General features: G+C 33.6%; 1 protein-coding gene across 1 annotated transcript; it reads left to right on the forward strand.

Annotated features, from left to right (window-relative positions):
• Window positions 1-1,366: 1,366 nt before the first annotated feature.
• Window positions 1,367-5,353, forward strand: LOC145632281 (calcium-binding protein CBP-like). The gene is made up of 5 exons (XM_081684614.1): window positions 1,367-2,028; window positions 3,781-3,827; window positions 3,923-4,098; window positions 4,216-4,234; window positions 5,005-5,353. Exons 1-5 carry the CDS (start codon window positions 1,464-1,466, stop codon window positions 5,107-5,109), a joined length of 912 nt encoding a protein of 303 aa, XP_081540740.1. The 5' UTR covers window positions 1,367-1,463; the 3' UTR covers window positions 5,110-5,353.
• Window positions 5,354-6,430: the final 1,077 nt, after the last annotated feature.

Genomic DNA, 6,430 nt, shown 5'->3' on the forward strand with positions numbered 1-6,430 from the left:
AAGAAACCAATGGGTAAGATACTAAGATGGCATTGACTGATTGAGTTGTGCCCTGTGTGGTGCATGTGAGCTAAGAAATGGCTATAGCCTCAACCCAACCCATAATAACTTGAAATGACAACCCAAACATTTACTTTAGGGAGTACAATAGTACAATACACTCCTTCATGTCAAATTTCACTTATTGTATTTTATGCTTTCTAAAAGTTGTTTTATACATTCGGGTGTATGGTAAATCAATGAACATTTTGTTCTCATTTTGATATTGAATTTTATTTAATCATCAAGTGAACAACAAAAACTAACTTTAAATTAATAGGGTGCACAATATACCCGAGTATGTATAAAATATTTCATACTTTTTCCCGATTAAATAATAACCAAACACACCCATGGTCCCTCAATACTAGAAATTGTTATATACATTCAAGTGTACCGTACACCCGTCACCCGCGATCATTTGTTCATTTAATCAAATAATATTTTTATTCATTTATTGATTGAATGAGTATATGATCCAGAGTGTACCATATAACCGGATGTACATGATAGGCTCTCCATGGACAAAACATACTGACGCGCAAACAACTTGTGATTAAATCGCTTTTATAACTTACAAGTAGGGCTGTACACAGTTTGGTCTGGACCGTAACCAAACCAGACCAAACCGTATTTTAGCGGTTTGGTTTGGTTTACGGTTTATAAAAGTACGGTTTGGTCTCGATTTTTTTGTAAATATGGTTTATGGTTTGGTTTGGTTTTGCAAAAATTATAAACCAAACCAAACCGTAAACCAATAAACCGTATTTTAATATTTATATAATTTTTCAATAATTTTTTTTTTATATTATATAAAAAAAATTAAAGAATAAATAAAAAACCATGAAAAATAGATAAAAACTATACCGTCAATACTCTATAATTAATGACTATAATGTAGTACTCATATGAATATCTTTTATTGTTATGTATTATTTTTATTATGTGTTAGCACTTGATATTTTTATTGTAACTTTGTAGTACAATTTAATCCGTTTGGGCTACTTATTTAAACATTATTATAAATTAATGAAGTATTATTTGACAATTTTTGGAAAAAAAAAAATCATCTCATCATAAACCGCAAACCAAACCGCACCAAACCGTATTATTACGGTTTGGTTTCAATACTAATATGGTTTGGTTTGGTTTGAAAAATTTACCAAACCGTATTTTGCGGTTTGGTTTGGTTTGGAGTCAAACCACACCAAACCAAACCAAACCATGTTCACCCCTACTTGACGTTAAGAGTAGTAGAGTACTATGATTTGTAAAATAATCAACCTATTTTGAGTTTTGACCCAAATCCTGGCGCAAGCGCGTAAGTCGTAACTACTCCAATAAATAGCAAGTACAACACCTCCCATTTCATTCAAATTCCGATAATCCCAATTTTCTCTCTCCTCCAATCACACCGATCAACAATGTCAGGCTACCCCCACAACCCACCCAACTACGGCTACGGCCAACCCTACGGTGCACCACCACCTAACCAACCTCAACCTTACGGCGCACCACCACCCAACCAACCCCAACCCTACGGCTCAACCCATTCTCACCCACCTCCTCAAACCGCTCATCCCTACGCCGCACCATCCTCCTACGGCTCCACCCCTTCGGCCCCACCTTCTTATGGGTCTAAACCCGATAAGCCCCCTAAAGATAACCACCCTTCATCTTATGGGGCCCCTCCTCCTTCATCTTACGGGCCTCCTCAACCTTCATATGGGCCGCCGGGTCATGGGTCGGCTTATCCGCCTCCTCCGGGTCATGGGTCCAGCCCATTTGCGTCGCTGCTACCGTCGACTTTTCCTCCGGGTACTGACCCGAATGTGGTGGCGTGTTTTCAGGTTGCTGATCAAGATGGTAGTGGGTTGATTGATGATAAGGAGCTTCAGAGGGCTTTGTCTTCTTATAATCAGAGTTTTAGTCTTCGTACTGTTCATCTTCTTATGTACCTCTTCACTAGCTCCAATTCTCGCAAAATTGGTATGTTTTCTTTCTCCTACTTTTTGATTTTGGTGTTCATTCTTCTTTATTTCAAATTGAATTGTTTTATGTCCTTGTTCTTGTTCAAATTAATTACACTAATCGACTCGTGATTTTATTACGGCTTTTTGAACAATTGTGGCACCATTTCAAAATAATTGTTTTGACAGTGAATGCAAGGAGTATTTTATTTGTATATTGTTAAATAGTTATTAACAGTTAATAATTTGAAAATACATATTGAGACCTTTCAACAAGATTATGTTTCTTTAATATGCTAATGAGACTTTATAATAGTTAAATCATACGGAGTAAGAATGATGTTTGTATATAGCGGATTGCATGTAATAGAATTAATTATTTAATTATTTATCCTGGGTGAGAAATTCGATAATTCTTGAATAGAATGTGGCAGAAATTGGGATTTTTTGGATCTTAATCAATGCTACACGTTTGTAGGTTGGTGTAAATTAATGGTGGGTTCTTGTATTAGGTGTAAAAATGACGAATTAGTCCATTATTAGAGTAGTCTTTCTGTCTTTGTATTCTAAGACTGTAAACGGGCTCCACATTAGTCTGTAATTGGATTTGGTTTGAATAAATTAAGCTTGTTGGTAGTGTATTTGGACTCTAACGAAGTTAAAGTAGAAGATATAGGTGGTAAGAATTGAATACTGCTGTAAATTAACTCTAGAAATGATGACTTAGGAATTTGAGCTCATAATGGGTATACTATATTATCATTTGGCTACCTTTTTTATGTAATAAGGAAAAAAAATAAGGGATGGGTGTCAATGAAGTACTTGATGGCACACCCTTTAGGCCTTTACGCTTATTTCGTGAATTTTGGGATTTAGACCATATTAGTGGCAAAATTCTCATTCGTGGTTAGTGTTATTGCTTTTTTCTGTTGAAAAAAGTGAGTAATTGAGTGTCTACATTCTTTAACAACATTCATGGTTTGATCTTTGTGGAAAACTAGAATGCTAGCACTTGCATCTTTTTTGTTGTTGGTTGTTATAAATTTAGGTGGTGAACGATAATGTGTTACAGTAGATGGAAATGTTATCTCAATAGAAAGAGAAGGGGTTCTGCTACATTGAAGTAAACTGTGAATACACTAAGTTTTAATAAAAAGATGCTTTGTTTTGATCATCGTGTCACTTGGCAGTCTCTTTGGGTTATAGCCAGTTGCATTAGTACTGTTTGGGGTTAATGTCAAATAATGTTTCTTTTTGTTCCAAATGCAAAGACGGATATGATTTTATGGACCCAGATGTCTATTTTTATTTTTTGTACCTCTAGTTTAGCTTTTTTGTAAAAGGGCCCTAAGTTTTCTATTGGACAAGTTTATAGTTATGCTATGAAAGTATCCCGAAGAAAGGTGATATTAAAATATCTATTGGACAAGTTTAAAGTTATGCTATGAAAGTATCCCAAAGAAAGGTTATATTAAAATATGACTTAGAGCCCAATATCAATTCTTGGTTGCTTTGAAGCCAATTATCTTAGCTGAAGAAGTTATAATATCTTTTAAAAGTTGATGATGTGTTCATAGTTCACACCCATATTTGATCTCATAGTAACTCCTTTATTTGTGGTGCTTTATTTATTAAAGTGATACTTCACTACTGCTCGAAACATTGTTCCATTCTTGCTACCTACGAGAGTACAGGACATGTACAAAATAAAATGATATTTGTCATAAATTGAAGTTAATTACTGCCCATTAACATCCACATATCTGTGCAGGTCCTAAGGAGTTTATTACCCTGTTCTACAGTCTGCAGTCTTGGAGGGTATGTTATTCAAAAATTATATTACTGTACCATGGATTATTTATGGAAAATTAATACTAACTAGTGGCATCAATTTTTGTTTGACTGTTCTCCAGGAAATATTTGAGAGATATGATAGAGACAGAAGTGGCAAGGTAGATGCTTCAGAGCTGCGTGATGCGTTATATGGTCTTGGATTTTCTGTCTCCCCTGTAATCTTGGACTTGCTTGTCTCTAAGTTTGATAAGACTGGGGGAAAGAGCAAGGCCATCGAATATGATAACTTCATCGAGTATGTTACTGATTTTGATTTTACTGGAATTACTGTAGATTATATATATTTTACATACAAAGTATTTAAATATTTTTATTTGTTAGCAATTCTAATTATCTGTTTTCTGTGCTGCAGATGCTGCCTCACCGTGAAGGTAACCTTTTGTTCTTTCTTTTCCATCTTTTTCTAGTTTGTATTTTGACTGTAAAACTTAAATTTTTATTCCCAACTTACCAAATTCATGCATTTGTGTCATGCCATATGCAAGTAATAATTTGAGGCTAATCTTCTGCTCAAGGCTCTCTACTCTCCTGTATTCTTGATTTTGGCACATTCTTGGTGGTTACGCACAGGATTTTGTTTTTGTGTTCAAGTGTTCCATGTTTGAACTACGGAAGATGGATTGTTTTCAATATAGTTTTAGATTCATTTGCATGAGATGCTATTTTTCCTTTTAGTTATCCTTCTTTTTTCTGATTGATTTGGCTTGTATGGATTTTATTTAATTTTCTGGATTGCGTACTAGCCTACTTGGTAATTGGTTTTTTAAGAAACTAATTTTCTTCTGGAAACGTCCCTGGATTTGTAGTTATCATGCACACAGGCTTCAATTTATACCATGCCCCTTAGATCCCCTCCTTTTGTACCATTTGCAAGTCTTGCTACTAGTCTCTTTCTGTTTCTTGAAAAAACTAGTTTTTGAGTAAATGCAAGTAGGAAATATGCATATTTAAAAATCGAAATCCGACAATAAATTTGAGAATGTAGACAATAGCCACGTTACTGCAGGAGATTTTCTGAATGCTAATTTGGCAATGGGGCTGTTATTGCTGTTTTAAAATACTCTTACAGCCCTAGAAATATAATTTCAGATACGTTAATTTTATAATATCAAGTTGTTTATCTATATTGTGCTTGCTGCAGGGTCTAACAGAGAAGTTCAAGGAGAAAGACAAGAATTACAGCGGTTCAGCAACTTTTACTTATGAGGATTTCATGCTCACCGTTCTTCCCTTTCTTGTTGCTTAATATAGAAGGCGAGAAGTTAACTGGTTCTGTTTCTGGCTATAGTTAGCATGATATATGTAATCTGTCATGTGTAAAACCTTTAAGCTAATGCCTTGATGTTTTCACTGTTTTCTGTTGACTTTCTCTTTTGTAGCAAATGTGTAGTATGATATGGATTTAACTATTAGCACTTATGAGCGTTTGGTGTTTGTGCTTTTATAATCAGATATTCAGATGGATAATCTATATAATTTGGGTTACTTGATCGATCTGCTTTGCTAGAAGCCGAGGATGTACATTGGTCTTGCTTTGAATCACTATGAGTTGTGATTTATTTTTATTTTTATTTTTATTATTTTTTATTTATTTTTTTTTAAAAAAATATATTAAAACCCATTGACAGGAACCATAAGAAGTTTTGCAAATTTGCAACACTAATTATTTTAGTTTGTTCCACCAAAAAAAATTATTTAAGTTTGTCATAACTTGGTAAAACATCGGTTTTCTGTATACAAGTCATATGATCCTTTTTTTTTTTGGCGGCAAATTTACCATTTATTCACAACATGAAGTTTTTGAAATTGCTCAATACGTCAATACTCGCTGTACTGTGTAACAGTTTATGCTTACCTTGTGCAAAATTAAATTTAAGACCGCTTTAAATAGTCTTTGACAAGTACGAAATTTAGCTGTTTACAAGAAGTGATTTTTCATTGATAAGTTACAGTGCAAACAAATGATTTTTCATCGATAAGTTCCACAATGCTGGAGCCTAAACACAAGTATTTTAATCATTGTTTGATTGGAAAAACATGCTAGGCTATGAAATTTGCTAAGATGTATGTAGTGTTATTTTCGCTACAAGTCGTCAAAGAGGTTCACTTTCTAAGACCTACAAAAAAAAAAAAAAAAAAAAAAAAAAAAAAAATTTGAAAAAGAAAAAATTGGAACAATAAGAAATCCTTTTCGCGGGAGGAACTACTAAGGCTTTACATGATTACATCTATAAACATACCAATAAAATCTTATTCAATAGGGAAAATTAATATAATCTTACCATAAAACAACCACCAAAATATTATTTTACAAAAGTTTTTTATAGATACAAAAGTTATCATTGAATTAATATAATTTAGTAAATACCGTGCGTGGCACGAGATTTAAACTAGTATAATAATATACAGTAGAAAATGTATAGTAATCTCCTACATTTTATATATTGATTTAGGAGTAGCTTATAAATTATAATGAAAATGTGCTATCATTATAGTTTTCGGTCCAGTTCGAGTCCGGTCCTAGCTTAATTGGTCCGGTCTTCGGTTTTTGAAATTCTAATTTCCGG

The sequence above is a fragment of the Chenopodium album genome, chromosome 5 (assembly GCF_948465745.1).
Source record: "Chenopodium album chromosome 5, dcCheAlbu1.1, whole genome shotgun sequence".
Classification (NCBI taxonomy): Eukaryota; Viridiplantae; Streptophyta; class Magnoliopsida; order Caryophyllales; family Amaranthaceae; genus Chenopodium; species Chenopodium album.

What these genes read in the sequence shown, in the direction of transcription:
- LOC145632281 (XM_081684614.1), top strand. Translation starts at nt 1,464, where the DNA reads ATGTCAGGCTACCCCCACAACCCACCCAACTACGGCTACGGCCAACCC. An exon ending in CTCCAATTCTCGCAAAATTG is followed by an intron (nt 2,029 to 3,780) that starts GTATGTTTTCTT and finishes ATATCTGTGCAG; the next exon opens with GTCCTAAGGAGTTTATTACC. An exon ending in ACAGTCTGCAGTCTTGGAGG is followed by an intron (nt 3,828 to 3,922) that starts GTATGTTATTCA and finishes ACTGTTCTCCAG; the next exon opens with GAAATATTTGAGAGATATGA.